This window comes from Mytilus edulis, chromosome 2 (assembly GCF_963676685.1).
Source record: "Mytilus edulis chromosome 2, xbMytEdul2.2, whole genome shotgun sequence".
In the NCBI taxonomy this organism is placed as follows: domain Eukaryota; kingdom Metazoa; phylum Mollusca; class Bivalvia; order Mytilida; family Mytilidae; genus Mytilus; species Mytilus edulis.
This window is the reverse complement of record NC_092345.1, coordinates 78,385,984-78,402,437: the sequence shown is the minus strand read 5'-3', so window position 1 is coordinate 78,402,437 and position 16,454 is coordinate 78,385,984. Positions and strand designations below refer to the sequence as shown.

Genomic DNA, 16,454 nt, shown 5'->3' with positions numbered 1-16,454 from the left:
GACAACAACCCGACCATAGAGCAGACAACAGCAGAAGTCTTCAATGCAAGGAGAAATTCTCGCACCCGGAGGCGTCCTTCAGCTGGCCCCTAAACAAATATATAGCTTATTCATCGTGTTAAACTGGAAGCTATCGTAATGGTCATTGGTTTTAGAGAAAACGTCCAAACCAATATTACTGTTAAAAAAGTTTAAAGGGTGCCGTGAGTGAGCATACAATCGACAAAAGCACCTTTTAATGAACACGAAAAAAAATATTTCTAAGAGGTGCAATATAAAAAAAATTCTGGAACACCTAGGATTTCTTCCCACAAAAAGTGAATCAATTTATCATTTCTTTAAAAGGATTTAAAAAAAAATCTAAAATTTTCTTTTGATATTTTGTTCTTGTTCTGGAATATTTCACGACAACCTATGAAGGTTTATAAATTGAGCATGTAAAACAATTAATTGCGTAAAGAAGAGTCCGGCTATCTGTCTATCAGAAAAGAACAGAAAAATGAACGAAAAAAAATGTTTTCAAAATTTTAGCTTTAAACATTAGTCATAGAAAAAGCTTCTTCGGCATTTTCATAAATTCAATAAAGGTTCGACAAGTAGTTAATGTAATTGAGAAATAAAAAAATGTAAGCCTAAACTGCGACCACTTATTAATTGCAGAAAGAAATACATTTTGTCCTTAAAATTCAGGAAAAATAAAGCTATAATTGCATTATTATATTGCTCTGGATACTCTTTTGATCATAAACAGTTTCAGTCCAACTTTCGTAAAATTTCACGGAGAGTCATTCAAAAGAATTTATCCACATTCGGAACCTAAATATTGACGCCGCTTTATCTCGCTTTTAGGACATAAATCACAGGCTCGACAAAAATACAAACATCATATCGAATTTGAGCAGATAGTGAATGGCTTTAAATATAAGAAAAGTACGTAGAATTCATAGTAGATTCAGACTTTTACAAAAGATTCGACCAAATATATTAAATGATCTATTTGAGTAAAATTAGTCCTTTTTATTCAAAATTACAATCCATTGAAAAAAGAAGCACAAGGCTGATGTGCTTTTCACCAGTTTTTCTTATTCTATGTCGATTATTTGTTTTATTTTCAAAATCCAAGTGTACGCCCGGGCGTTTTGACGTAAACGTAGCTACGCGCATGGTCTCCCTTCCGGAAGTTACTTCCGTGAATTCTGAATCAAAACAATACGTCGAGTATTAGCTCGTTCTTTGAATAAAGTGTATTACATTAAAAACGATCGCAATTTAAACCGATAAATGTGTACGGAAAGGAGTCATAATCACTGACCCAAAGGAAATTAAATATTTAAAGAGTTAAGAATGGGGTTCCTCCTAGAAAAATAGGTGATAAGATACGAAGTGAAATACCTTTTCTCACTCTGATCCACTCTGAGTCTCAGTGACTGCTGTTATAAGTAAACTTGGAATTGATAGCACAGACTATTGAATTGAATCGGTACATCTATACATTTTTGTTCAGGGTCACTCAATCGACATCAATTTTTGGAAAGTTTGCTATATATCTTGCTATTGCTACTTTCCTTAGGCGTCGGCCTCAAACTTCCGGTTGACAGATTATCGCAATATATTCTGCTCCGAGATGATGTAGTACTAGTTTTTGAGTTCTGATTCTTGGAAGATTCTTTTTAAATTTTGAGTAACTACTGTTTTGAATGAAAAGATTACAGCTTGAATAAAAAAGAAATGAATGTTCACCGACGATTCAGATGAATTTAACTTCATTTTTTAAAATGAGTATCACAAACACTACTTCGCGGATCTGCCATGCGCTGAAGAGAAAATCACAAGAAATCTACGCGAGATTACGTTTTCATTCGTTCATGAATATTTAATGAATGAACATTTTCCCGCTCTACTTTTACCTGTTTATTGTATGTACGTACGTAAACGTGGTAAAATTCCGAGTGTATCGAAAGAATCGGGAATGACTGATAAAAATGCGAGAACAAGTTGACATTTTGACCAAGCCGTCGGATAATTGAAAAGTGATAACGGTTTGTTTAAACAAAACACAGGTGAAAGAATATAAAATACTCGATAATTATATAATATGTCTAACGTCTCACGCCAAGGACGAGTAAATGTTAATACTCGCTTTGATTAAAAAAAATTAAAAAAAATGCATTGTTTTTGTCAAAACATCGATCGGAAAATTTTGATGCCAAAAATCATTTGAAAACTTAATTCCGTTATTTAATTACTAATTGTTTCACATTCCAATGTGGATATAAGGAACTTTACTCGTTCAGCATGCTCAAGTGGATCAAACTTACAGCAGAAAAACTTTGACCCAACGTCAGTTCTTCTTCAGTCTTCTTCCAATAATTTACATTATACCACTTCTGGTGTATCATTGTAAATTTGTATCATACAGCATCTGTATTAAAAGCAACCGAGTTAGCATCTACTTCTCCGAATATTATAGCTCAGGGTATCAAGACAAGTTCTGTAGAAATGATATAAGGTTCATGGTGTGTACCCTTTGGCTAAAATGGCTGCATCAATTTCACCTCAAAATTTAGATAGATGACAGACAAACCTGTGCATCTGGAAAAGTTTTAACTAAAGGCATACCATTCCCTATATAAATAGATTTCAATTGCTTTGTCATCCAAACATAGAGGCAATGATTACCGTAATATATCAAATGAATGGCTTAAAACAAAAATTCTCAAATGTTATTTACTCATAAGACAATGCTTAATTTCACAACAGCAACTAAAATGTGTTACAGGTTATACAGTAAGCACTCTATGAATCTAGTGATTATAAACTTTTTATTCCTGTGGTCATACTGCTGTTGTTATGCTCCCACCGCATTGAGTTTTATCCTTGTTCTGCTGTAAGTATGTACCTCCTTCCCTTACTTGTATGTACATGTACATTGTAACTCCGTGCATCCCAAAATTCGTTTCTGTTCTCGTACTTTAGTTTGCCTGAACCAAATTGCATGAAACTTTATACGCAATGATTATAACCACAATTCACAAGTCAAGTTTGAATTTTAGTTGCGTCACTTTTACCATTCTAGCGTTTTATGCTACTTTACAAATAGGAAAGATGCTGGAAATTTTAGTTTCTGTTCTCTAACTTTAGTTTGTCTTAACCAAATGCTATGAATCTTATACACAATGCTCATTACCACAAACACTGATCAAGTTTGAATTTTGGTGGCGATAGTTATACCATTTTAGAGTTATGCCCCTTTACATATGTAAAAAATTGCTGACTATTTTCGTTTCAGTTATCTAACTTTAGTTCGCTCAACCAAATGTTATAAAACTTATACATTGTAATATTTTTAACAATAAAACAAAGATCAAGTTTGAATTTTGGTGGAGTCAATTTTAACTGCTCTAGGGTTGTGCCTTGTTACAAATGGAACCAGATGCTCTTCTTGTCACATCTTTATACGACCGCAGAGGTCGAGACCCTGAACAGTTGGGGCAAGTATGGACACAACATTCGAGCTTGATATAGCTCTGCATTTGGATTGCGATCAAATTTTTGACTTAATATATAGGTTTCTGACACAAAACAAATGGCAAGATCTTACAAATCTATTGCGCAATACTGTGTAATTAGAATGTATATACAATGCTTATTACCCCATAACTCAGATCTTGAGTTCACATTTTGGTAGCGTCACATTTACAGTTCTTGAGTTGTGACCCTTTATAACATTAATTCTAGCGAGGGCATCATTTGTGTCCCACGGACACGTTCCCAATTTTTGATAAAAGCCTTTAATATAAATTCACTTTCATTACAGTTGTATTGATTTAAGTTACTGTTACTGTCTTGTTTATAAAAAAGGATGCGGTATTTTTTGCAAAGAACCAATGCTATCCAAAAGAGTTCAAAGGAGGAAAATGTATTAATAACTATAGGCCACCATATGGTCGTCAATAATGAGAAATATTTGTACCATATACATGTAGAAAGCTATAAAAGGCCCCGATAGGAAATATGTGGAGCACTTATCAAACAAAAAAACTTACGTGTTAATTTACTAAAAACAAATATGAAGGATCTAAACCAATTGAAAAATTCTAATTCACAGGCCCTTGATGTTGACATGGCATGGGTACTTGAAAAGAAATTAACAGAGCTTTCTGTATATTTCAATATTTTAGATCTACAGTTTTAGGTTGCAATAGAAAATATCAAAACTTTTTATGACAAACATGAAAAAAAATATTTTTGATAATTACTGACGAGACAATGGTTTAGTTTAAAACATCCAAGCTGTGATGAAATACATTTTTGAAATAATACACGTCTATAACCTTTTTGGAATAATACGCAGCTACAGTTGCAAACTTTCCAGAGGTGCTATCCAGCACTTTGATTAGCTTCTCGAGTTGACGTCAGGTTTATGGCCATATGCAAAGGTGTAAACGCCGAGATATTTGGCCTGACATGCTGCATTTTATATAGAAATGTCCAAAACAAATGAACAACACTGCAAATTGGGACTGAAAAGATTTATACATGTTATACCAACTACAAAAATAAAACACAATAGGCCTAATTACATTGTTCATACACTTTTATCCGGGATTGGCTATTTTGTAACTATTTTACATGTGCAGTTGAATTAGTTTTGAAAATAATATTATCTAGCTACATGTGTCAATGAAACAACGGCAATCGTATATCCCTCAGAGCAATCTGCTCTTTGCTTATAGATAGAGATAAACTGTAAACAGCAATAATGTTCAGCAAAATAAGATCTACAAATATATAAGTCAACATGACCAAAATTGTCAATTGACCCCTTAAGGAGTTATTGCCCTTTATAGTCAATTGTAAACAATTTTCATAAATTTTTGTTAATTTTTGTAAATTTTTAAGAAATATTTTCCACTGTAATTACCGGGCCAAGTTCATTATAGATAGAGATAATTGTAGCAACACGAATGTTCAGTAAAGAAAGATCTACAAACACATTACCATCACCAAAACACCATTTTGTCATGAATTTATCTGTGTCCATTGAATATGCACATAGACCAAGGTGAGAGCCTCTATAGGTTTATGTCACCTGGCCAAAAGAGCCAAGTTAGATATTGCCATCAATCACTTGGTGTCTATGTAGTCTGATGTTCAATTTTGTATAAACTTTTCAAAGATATTCTCTTGAAACAAATGAACCAATTCCAACCAAACTTGGGGTGAATATCCTTAGGCCAAATAAAAAAGTATGTGTGGTTCCAGTTACATCTGAAAAAAAGTTAGTTAGGTAGGGATTTGTTTTTAATTTTATGTTGGTTTTTTTTACATTGAGTCTATGGGAGCAATATTCTGACTTTAACAGTGCTTAATGAAAAATGACAATAAAATCTTAAATTCTTTAGGGTAGGCTATTTTTAAGCCGAAAAAGTAGGGACGGTAGGGTTACTCGAACCACACATATATTTTTATTTGGCCTTATGTTATCTAGTTTAAAGTTTGTGTTTTTAATCCTGTTAGTCAAGCAACATGGCTGCAGTTCTTGGCTCATATCTAAAAAAAACTAAAGCTATAATGGCAATTACTTGGCACATCTCATCATTGTAAACTTTTTCAAAGACCTTCTTCTACAAAACAACTGAACATAGATCAGCCAAACATTAAGCGAATGATCCTTATGGTATAAAGTTTGTGTTTTTGTTCCGGTCAATTAAACAAAGATTTTTTATGAATTTCTCAATTTTTAGTTGTTATCTTGAAAACAGTACAGATAAAGAAAAATTTTGAAAAGCAAAAATGCTCAGCACAAAGCAAGTCTTAAGTATGGAGTTTTTCAATTCATTCCTTATAGGAGTTATTGCCCTGAAAAAGAACATATTAACCCATTTTATTAGCTCACCTGGACCCAAGGGCCAAACAAGCTTTTTTCATCACTTGGCATCCTGCTGCACCATCGTCTGTTAACTTTTTCAAAAATCTTCTCTGAAACTACTGAACCAATTTAACCAAACTTGGCCACAATGATCATTGGGGTAACTGTTTCAAGTTCTTTGGTGACTCTGCCTGCCAACCAAAATGCTTGACATGGCTAACATAGAAAACAGGGGTAAAATACAAGTTTTGCCTTATATCTTAAAAATTGTGATATTAGATACAATCTTGAAGAAGCAAAAACGTTCAACAAGACAAGATTAACAATTAAGTCACCAAGGAGTAAACTGTCTGACAACTCCTTATTGGAGTTAGTGCCCTTTGATGATGATTTTTACCATTTTTGTGGCGTTGATGCCTTGCATGATAAAAATGACAATAGATAAAATAGACACTTTAAATCATGAAACTGATCAACAAGGCAAGATATACTGACAAAATAAATTTTGCTGATTTGGTAGATTGCCATCCTTTTAAGGAGTGAATGCCCTTAAATGAGGATTTGATTTTAACCTCTTCTGAGTTTAAGCACAAACTGAAAAAGGTAGAGAAAAACTAAACACTAAATGATCAGCAAAACCAGATCAACGAGGAAATCGTCTGACAACTTCTTTTTGAAGTTGTTGTCCTTCAACTTGTTTATTGATGATTAACAACTTTTGGGAACTTTGGGTCATCAGTGCTCTTCGGCTTTGTACCTGTTTTGGCTTTCGAACTTTTTTCTCTGGGCCTCAATGGTTAGTCTTGTGTTGACGAGGCGCGCGTCTGGCGTATTAAATTTTAGACCCGGTACCTTTTGTTAGCTATTATTCGAGTGTTTCTCTGTCCTATATGTTGTTCCTTTTATTTGTATTGTAGTCCTGTCATTTCATGTTGTCATTTTAATGTTATATTTAACATTGCCATAAAAGCAAAAGGTTTGGCATGCCACAAAACCAGGTTCAACCCACCATTATTTTTATTAAAATGCTCTGTACCAAGTCAGGAAAATGGCCATCGTTATATTATAGTTCGTTTCTGTGTTACATTTTAATGTTGTGTTCCTGTTGTGTCGTAGTTCTTCTCTTATATTTGATGTGTTTCCCTCAGTTTAAGTTTGTAAACCGGATTTGTTTTTTTCTCAATCGATTTATGAATTTCGAACAGTGGTATACTACTGTTGCCTTTATCTACCTTTTTTTGGTGTTGATGCCTTGCGTGATAAAAATAACAAGATAAATTGACACTTTAAATCACTAAATTAACAACAAGGCAAGATATACTGACAAGTTAAATTTTGCTAATACACGTTAGTAGAACTAAAGACTGAATAATAAGCAAGACAAGATCAACGAGGAAATCGTCCAACACCTCGCTATTAGAGTTGTTGCCCTTCAATTATGATTTTTACCTTCTTTTGTTTGCTTTGGTGCCTTGCATGATAAAATTTATAATATTCCAATATACACATTTTACTATATACTTTAAAAAATATATTTCGGTTATTTATTGAAGCATTGTAATAATTTCACAATGATTTGTCTTGTTTCTTTCGGTTCCATAATTCAAGAAAAAAAACATCTGTTCATGCGTTATAATAGCGTCTGCTTTCTCGAATGAACGTTCTGCATGTTGGACATTTTCTTTCACTAGACATCAATGTATTTGAACATATATCACAACAAGCAATATGTCCACAGTCCAGAAAAATAGTTTGCTTTGGTCTTTCCATGCAGACTATACATTCGTTTTGGTCTGTAGATAAGTTTTGATTGGTAGCTGAGGTAGGTGGGATCACTGGCAAAGGCGGAGCTGAAGGTTGAACAGGTGCTTGTCTTGTTTCATTTGAATTTGGATATACCCTGGAAGAAGGTCGATCTGAAAAGTAGGTAAATCATATGTATTTCAGTAATACTTATTTAGTCAGAAAGTCTTTCAATGATCAAAATTTTTACTTCCAATTTTGTTCCAGTTGTAACATATTACGCATTGATTAAATGTCTTCATTTTTAGATGTATATTACAAAATAAAAACGTTGACACTTTTGTCAGTGCATAAATAATGAGGGAAAATATATTTTTGCTTTTTTTTTAAAGTCAAAATCATGGAAATAACATGGATATTAGAACAACAGACTCTTACAGTTTTGACTTGATTAGTGCAATAATTTTGGTGCTGTGGCCAAACCTAGTCTATAGCGCAATTTGGCACGATGCACACCCCAAAAAATACCAAGAGAACATATTTGAAAGATAGAGAGACATAATCACGACCAAACAGTCCTCAAAATTAAACGCAATCCTAGAGATGAACCAATTCGAAACCTAAAAATAACCAGGATTTTCACGAATGTCACCCTTCGTCTTGATCGTACTACATACATGACTACAGTTTTACAACCAATGGTCTGGGAGAATGCAGCTAGCCTTTGATGGTACTTTGTATATTGCCACCAAGATTACATTACATTTTCGAATTAAAGATTAAAAATGAAATAAATACACAAAATTGTGATCATATATTTTGTGAAAACAGCTTTAACCAATGCGAGGTTGAACTATTTTACTCGTAGAAAACAAAGTAAAGACGCGTGTTCAATTTAATTCGATGGACAAGAATGATGAAGTCTTATTAGGGTGACTCGATGACACTATTTACAATTTTTTTTTATCTCAGTGGAGGATCACACTCTATCCATTTTTAGGTCTTAGAAGTTTATCTTGGAGGTTTTTTTTCAACTGTTTGAATTTTAATTGTTACATCTTCATACACAACGATTTGTTTTACTAGACGCATTCTTTTTTTTTCCAATATGTCGTCTTCGTGAGGAATTATAACGAGTTTCTCAAAAAAATACTTGGAATCAAACATTTATGCATATATTTTAAATAATCAAACATACCTTGACATTCGGTAACCAATAAAATAACTGCAACTACAGAGTACAAAAAGAAAGCAATGAGAACAACTATAAAGGAACCAGACAGCTGATGATCGTCCAACCAGTGTGAATCCCGGTAATTATCACCATAAATACTTACACTTATCATCAAACAAAATCCTACAAAATAATGAAACACAATTAAGTCAATACACTAATTCATCATTCTGGGTATATATTTAGGAAATTTGTGGTCTCAAGATTGAAGAATATTTTAGTATGTTATTGTTGTGTCCTTGTCTCGCCGTTCTGCTATACATACGGCAATATTTTCCATAATATGTGTCATTAATTTTTTTTTATTGATTCTACAGATTCGAAATTCAATTCAACCTGTGTATTGTTTGGTCTTTTTTGTGCTATTCGTAGTAACCATCATCGCTTCCAACGAATGAGATCCGTTCGAAGTACAGTTTTGAATGCTGATATTGTACTAGAAATACCTATACCAAGTCAAGAATAAGACTCATGTTTTCCGTTCGTTCCGTTGGTTGATCAAATAAGAGACAATTCTATTGACGTTAGATATACTGTTCCCAGATAAAATCAAACGTGTTATCTTATCAGTTTTTAGAAACTTCTCTTCGTTTGGTTTACCTCAGAGTTCGGCATAGCTGTTATACTTTTACACTCAAACTTATGCTAACATGTCGAGTTCTGTGCGTTTTTTATTGGTTCATCGTCTTTGTTCTTATAATAATAATGTATTCCTTTGTATTTTATAATAGATTAGTATGCTTCATGTTAATTTACAGGCGCGGATCCAGCCATTTTAAAAATGGGGGGTTTCCAACCCAGTGTAAAGGGGGGTTCAAAGTATATGCTCCCATTCAAATGCATTGATCGGCAAAAAAAGGGGGGTTCCAACCCCCGGACCCCCCCCCCCCCCCCCCTGGATCCGGCAATGATTTACCATAAATACATGTACGTAATAACTTACTACCAAAAAGCAATATTATGGAAGACTTCAAAACATATATTTTTAATGCATATCTCCATCTTCTTGTTACGTTTTCTTGGTTCCTAATCGTGGTACGATGCTCGGATTAATATTCGTCGATGGGTTTTTTTACCAGAACAAAAATAATCTAGTCTGCATTTCAATATCTGTATGAAGCTCAAGAGATGAAGAGGGGATATTTCTGTTTTGGTAAGTTTGCATTTCTAAATCTGGTGGAAAGTTTAAACAGGTATTTTCAAGGCATGTGTGTCAAACAAGTTTGAGTTTGATTTCAACAATTGGTTTAATTGAATAATCATTTTTGAAAGGGTATATAACGTTAGGTTTCAGCATTGTGGAAATGGTTGATTTTTTATACAGGATATATAAACATCGGAATAAGGTGCATTTGTAAAACAAAAGTCTCAACTTAAATACACCTACCTGTCATCGTACAAAATACTATGGTGGTATAACTGACTTTACTATTCTGCATTGTTTTTGTAACACATGTTAACAGTACAAACATTATCATGGTAATCAAAGCCATGCAACATGAAATACATTGAAACACTTGTGTTGAAATCAACCAAACTGTAAAAAAATTAAATTGAAATGAAATGTTAAGGAAGTACCACAAATGAAATTACAAATTAAGCTGAATAGATTTTATAATGTATATTATATTATAATGTACATGGTATTCAGTGGTTGTGGTTTGTTGATATCATTCATTTAGTGTTTCTTGTGTTTCGTGTTCTATATAGATAAACAGTCGGTTTTAGTTTGCATTGAGTTACACTGGTGATTTGATGGCTCTTTATACCTTGCTGTCAGGTGTGAGCCAAGACTGCCTTACTTTGACCAATAATTGTTAACTTTCATACATTGTGACTTGGATTGAGAGTTGTCTCATTGGTACTCATACCTTATATGATGATGAATAAGTAATCCAGAATTCCCTATTTCTATAGTAGCTGTTAAATCTACAAGGTTATTCTAGGTTATTATTGTGGCCAAAAAACTTAAATCATTTCTTTAATCCTCATTTTTAATATACTTGTCTTTCAAGTAAATAAAGAACGGTTTGTTCCTTTGAATTGGAAAATAAAAGGATTTCTCTGTGGCTGAATAGACAGAGTCGTTTATCTATAATGATCACTTTTCTGTCGAGTTCCGAACAACTCCGAACTTAATTCAATAAAATCGACAAGTATTTGGAGGTACTGAAGAGGTGTTTTATTTTTGCTTTTCCAAAGGCAAAGTAATGACAATTTTACTCTCTGCAAAGCAAATTTTCCTACGACAGCTGTTTAAGACAAGGAACCTAAGTTTACTTCTTAACCTATAGGAAATTCCTGTAACTTAATTTTCTAAGTGGTGCTTCATTTATGCACCCATAATTATGATAATCACATCTGTAGCAACCTATTGAGTAAGACCCATATTATTGCAGCTATAAACGGATTATAGTTTGGGTAAACATAGTATGCACAGACGAGGAGACATGACTTATTTGGCAAATAAGAATGAGGAAAAAATAATTAGTCAATCTCATAATTTAATTGAAAATGTATTCAAAAATGCATCTTATAATCTGATATGTGTAACCAAGAACGGAAATGTAATTGGCGAATCAATTATAAAGGCATACATTTTTTCACTTTCAAGTGGCGGCCACTTTGCATATAATAATTTGAACAAATATGATCAAAAACATTTACGTACGTACCATATATATAAAGGCAACATAGTATACCGCTGTTCGAAAGTCATAAATCGATTGAGAGTCAACACATCCGGAAAAACAACGAAAACAACGAAATAACAGAAATTTTCCACCAACAACAACAGTTTTGAAAGAAAAAAAATCCTGATATTTTTAATTATATTATTTGTATCCTTAGGAATAGACAATTCAAACCTTCGTGTTTCAAATAATTCAGCATTCTATAAATTTTACATAACAATGTCAACATAAATGTGTAATTATGTGTTAGACTTGCTGAAATAAATAACTGGTGCCCAAAAGAGAAATGTGTTTTTTAAAGAACAGATGTATTTTTAAAATGAATAATTGGTAAAACTGGGTAGATACAATTACGTACAAACCTGGTGTATCTTCTATTTTATCATAAATACTTTCACAGCACGAAAATTCTCTTTCGTCATAACAATAAGTCCAAAGACCTTGACGCGAAGAATCTGAATTTGACCATGCCGCTGTTCCAACTCCAAATGCTTGAAGGACAACTGCCACAGGTATCAGAAAAAAAGCTATCCGCACGGCTATTGAACATTCGACAAAGTTGTCTATTCCGTGGCACAGGGCGCTTGCAATTGTCATTCTTAAAGTCAAATACGTTCATATTAATTTTCAAATCATTACTTAGAAAATATAAGCAGTGCGCAATTACTGCTATATATGTTTAAATCTTCCTGGTTGAAGGTTTGTTTACGTTAGCTACATGACTATTGAAATCCAATCAGTCATTATTTTGTCGAAATTAACAACCACTATATTGATTAAAATCAAATATAGAATTGTGTTGGTATATTGGAATGGAACATGAGACAGAGTGTTTATATTTAAAAATATCGCGAGCCTATTGCATTTGTCAATTGTGAGATCTAATTTGTTAAAGAACTTGCCGATTGCGTAGAATAAAACAATACAGAATCGTTATTAAATGTATTGCATGTCACAGTGGCGGAGCCAGTCATTTTTCAAAGGGGGTTCCCAATACTGGATAAAGAAGGTGGTTTCCAACTATATGCCCCAATTAAAATGCATTGATCGTTAAATAGAAGGTATTCAAACTCCCGAACCCCCTGAATTCGGTACTGTTTGACGTACTGGAATGAAAGAATTAAGGTGAAATCAGTTGAAATTGGAATTTTACTAATACTTCTATATGATTCTGACGCATGAAAAGTAGAACACAGGAATACACATGATATATACGGAAATGTAAATAAACGGTAGGAATGCAGCTTGTCTTTATAAATACATTTAGTTATATGCAAAGCTTAAAATATTACATTTTTTGTCGAATTGAGTATATACATCATTTTGGCGAGCATGCATATGTCTTCATTTTATACAAGTTTACGTTAAGATAGTACCAGTATGTTCACGTTTTTATGAGGTACTTAAGTATTTGCAGTTTAGCAAAGTTTAACATAAATTAACATTTTTTTGTGCTTTTGTTTACATTTTGTGTAGCGTATATATATATGAACTGTTTGATATATTGATGATCAAATATGAAGTATCCGTTTTTTATTCATATACCCTTTGCGGAGATATATCTAACCAAAAAATTACAATGGTTCACATGAAAGCATATGACAAGTCGTGTGAAGATGGGTAGATATCTAAGTATTGACAAAAAGACACGAAAAGAATTTATTTGTAGCTACAATACAACACAGATTTACAAAGCACATTTGATTGTCATTAAAACATAATATCAATTAGTTTTTGTCTCTTTTGTTCAAGCTCTACAAATCGTCATTATTTTACAAGTAATTTTGATGTATTTGTCTTTGTTTATAAAACTTAAAAAGAGGTATATTCCAATAAACACTGGACACTTTGTTTGTCACATAACTTTAAACATCAACGTTCAACATATTTTTTGGTCTTCCAACAATATAGTGCAACAAATGCACATTCTAAAAATATGAATTAATATTGCTAAGAGCAGTGTAATGGAAATAATAAGCGAGAAGGCCGTGAACCCTATTCAGAAAATACCGATATCTGGACATTTCAAAATTTCAGGTGTTCAGACAGGACTTTTGAGTCATTCATATTTTGCAGATTTTTTTTAAAACTGTTATTATGCACATTTGGAATATCTAGTTTTTTTTAAATAAAAAAATAGCAATTACATATTTTTCATATCGATTCTTCCATTTTCGCATATTAATCCCTCCAAATTACTACTTCTTACACAAAACTAACTACATGCAAAACTCATCCATCAAGGCCGTTTTTTTTTGCGATGAATTTTGTATTTATAATCATAGCCAGAATCCGAAACATTGTAATTTACGAAAATGCAGGAAAATATGTTGAATTTATATATGATTTAGGTCAAAAACTCTATTTTTTGCTTATTTGTTGTTACAAGTTTCACATGCCATGATGATCTTTTGCCTATTCCTCTAGGTTCGTTTAATACTTTTAGATTTAATTTTGATAACCTTACTAGTAATGCGACTACTGTATTGCTTCTATATTTAAAAAAAAAAAAAAAAATAAAAACATCTATGAAAAGTCTTGTTTTCAAATAAAACCAGCTACTATATTTGACAGTAAGTCAGGATACAAATTGTTTATCAAAAGCAACAAGAGATTAATAGTAAAAAAGATATTTAATGCATCTAGTATTTCTATACATTAAAACAAATTTGCATTAAAAAAAATCGTCAATTTGATTTGTCATGCTTCACCTTCAGTAGAATGTTATTTACTTTACTAATCTCTTTTTCTAAATTTAATAACACTTGTGTTCTCTTCTAAATATTCATATAAAGTAAAACATCTAAAATAGTATAAACAAGAATGTATCCCAAGTAAATGGATGATCATTTTTTTGTTCAGTGGACCATGAAAATGGGATAAAATCTCTAATTTGGCTTTAAAATTAGAAAGATCATATCATAGGGAACATCTTTACTAAGTTTCAAGTTGATTGGTCTTCAACTTCATCAAAAACTACCTCGACCAAAAACCTTAACCTGAAGCAGGACAGACGAACGGACGACCGAATGGACTCACGGACACACGGACGGTACGACGGACCAGAAAACATAATGCCCATAAATGGGACATAAAAAATCACGTTGAACATAATACTTCAGATTTAGTTTGAATAGTTCAAAGGTACCAGGCTTCTAATTAGATAGTCCGGACGCGCGGTTCGTCTACATAAGAATCATCAGAGTAAAAACAGTCATTGTCATTCTACAGATTATATATATATATATATATACTTCCAAACCAAGATATCGCTATGTCGACATTATAGAAGTGACTCGACTAGAAAGTCCAAATCACTAAACATCCCGTTGTGATAGTAGTAGAATGTCCACCAAAGCGGCTGTAAGTTTCATCTCATCAACGCCTACAAGACAAATCTTAAAGTATTCAATTCTACACATATTTCATAACTTGAATAAAATATCGTTTTCAAGGAAACTGCGATTTTTTTTTATATCTATCATTTTTTAATTCGTCATTGAAATCAGGTAAATGAAGTATTTGTTAGGTTACGTATAAGTTTAGGTTTAGCGGAGAGAGAAAAAAGATCAAAAACAAAACAAAACTATGTGAAGAGCAAACCTTACTTTTGGCACTGATACCATACGAAAAAAACTGTGAGTCAGTAAAAAAAGGAATATTTTCTTATTGCACACAATTACGAATTTTATATTCATGGCGGGCTGCTACCATAAAACGAATCTCTCTTTCATTTTGTTTCGATTAGTTCAGTAGTTTCAAGAATATTAGTTTCAACATAAAATTGAGAATGGAAATTGGCAATGTGTCAAATAGTAAACAACCAGACCTAATTCAAGAAAACAGCGCAAGGCTACCAATGGGTATTTAACACAACGATAAAAATCTCGTACCCGAAGGCTGGCTTCAGTTGGCCCCTAAACAAACTAGTGTACTTGTGCAGTGTAAATGGACGTCACACTAAACTCCTAAACGTCACTTTCATAAAGGCGAATATCATACAAACCCACAAAAAAGAACTACACAATAAAGATATGAAGATCTTATATTTAAATATTGAAAATATCATCACAGATAAAAGTATATGTACACCTCCCATTTGTCGGAATAGTTAAATGGCAAACTTATGATCAATTGATAGAGTTTGATTACGTAATTTTTTATGGACTCCTTATATAATTTGTCTTGGAGAGAATACGGTATATTTGTTATACATACATTTTTATGGAACAATAATTCATAAGCACACTGTCACATTGTTTGTTTCATATCCACTCAGAATATGTTTTTAATTTTTTTATAGTCATTTAATGACAATTAACACAATAAGGAGTAATTTGATGAGTTACATCACTTTATTTTCTGTATACTAGTATAACTTATCTACAATGTAGTCATTCGTTTCTGTTTGTGTCTTTCCCTCTAATATAGTTTTCAAGAGTAAAGCCGATAAGAATATTCATCCAGTGAACAACACACCAACATTGCACTATCATATAGCGATGGTAAGTAAACCTTGCAATTTTGGTAAAAAACCTAACTGTGCCTATGTATTAAAAAGTTCCCATTTTAATAAAATTAGGTGTTTCTCGTTTCTCGTCTTTTATAAAGATTATAACGTTGGGTTTCCTGTTTGAATTGTTTACACTAGTCATTTAGGGCCATTTATAGCTTGCTTTTCCGTGTGAGCTAAGGATCCATGTCGAAGCCCTTACTTTGATTTACAATTGTTTACTTTTTACACATTGGGAATTAGAAGGAGAGTTGTCTCATTAGCACTCATTCCACAACTTCTTATTGAAAGAAGCAGAAAATAGAAAGACGGACGGACCGTGGCGGATGACAGACAGAAAGACGGACGGACCGTGGCGGATGACAGACAGAGACGGACGGACCGTGGACGATGACAGAC

The 16,454-nt window shown here is 32.8% G+C and overlaps 1 protein-coding gene across 1 annotated transcript; it reads right to left on the bottom strand.

Moving 5' to 3' along the window:
* Positions 1-7,145: 7,145 nt before the first annotated feature.
* LOC139513051 (peripheral myelin protein 22-like) lies at positions 7,146-12,256 on the bottom strand. The gene is made up of 4 exons (XM_071301162.1): positions 11,905-12,256; positions 10,237-10,386; positions 8,814-8,972; positions 7,146-7,788 (listed from the first exon to the last, which is right to left on the bottom strand). The coding sequence occupies exons 1-4, from the start codon at positions 12,137-12,139 to the stop codon at positions 7,496-7,498; spliced, it is 837 nt and encodes a 278-aa protein (XP_071157263.1). The 5' UTR covers positions 12,140-12,256; the 3' UTR covers positions 7,146-7,495.
* Positions 12,257-16,454: the final 4,198 nt, after the last annotated feature.